At 30.6% G+C, this 618-nt stretch overlaps 1 protein-coding gene across 1 annotated transcript in view; it reads left to right on the top strand.

The window, feature by feature from the left end:
• The window catches only part of USP37 (ubiquitin specific peptidase 37), a 111,030-nt gene that overhangs the window by 101,227 nt on the left and 9,185 nt on the right, over nt 1-618 (top strand). The window contains exon 21 of the mRNA XM_008058847.1: nt 324-384. Coding sequence (XP_008057038.1) covers nt 324-384 — 61 coding nt within the window. The remainder of the gene's footprint in view (nt 1-323; nt 385-618) is intronic.

The raw sequence follows: 618 nt of genomic DNA, 5'->3' as shown, positions 1-618 counted from the left end.
AGACTCCGACTCAAAAAAAAAAAAAGAAGAAGAAAGGGGATTATGTCATAATGTTACATTGAATGATTTTTGGTTGGCAAGCCAAATGTCACAAGAGGAAATGGCATTTGAGTCATTTTTAACTTCCAAGGCTGTATTTTGAGGACAGTATTGAAAAAAGTAAAAAACTTACCCATGTCCCTTAAAAAGTCGTATTCCAAACATCCATAAGATTATAGAGAACATTATTAGCAAATGCTTCATGAGAAACTGATTTTATCCTCATTAAGTAATTTTAATCAATTCATCTTTCATTACCTTAGTTTTTATTCTTATCCTTTTAGGAAGCTTGGGAACAGAAAGAAGATGATGACCTCAAAAGAGCCACAGAATTAAGTCTTCAAGGTGTGGAGATCATTTTAATTGCATTTTTTTAGTGGTAAAATGTATCACACATAGAAGAGCATATAAAGTGTGTTTTTTAATAACAACAAATTTGAACACCTCCCAGGTAAAGAAATAAAACCTTAGAAGTTACCTGTATATCTCACCTTTTCCTTTCCCTTCCAGTATTCTCTCTCACTATTCTAACATTTGTATTCATCTTTAGCTTGTTTTTTTTTTTTTTTTTTTTTTTTT

Source organism: Carlito syrichta, unplaced genomic scaffold, assembly GCF_000164805.1.
Source record: "Carlito syrichta isolate Samal-C Ts95f unplaced genomic scaffold, Tarsius_syrichta-2.0.1 Scaffold303646, whole genome shotgun sequence".
NCBI lineage: Eukaryota > Metazoa > Chordata > Mammalia > Primates > Tarsiidae > Carlito > Carlito syrichta.
This window is presented reverse-complemented; position numbering and strand designations above follow the sequence as displayed.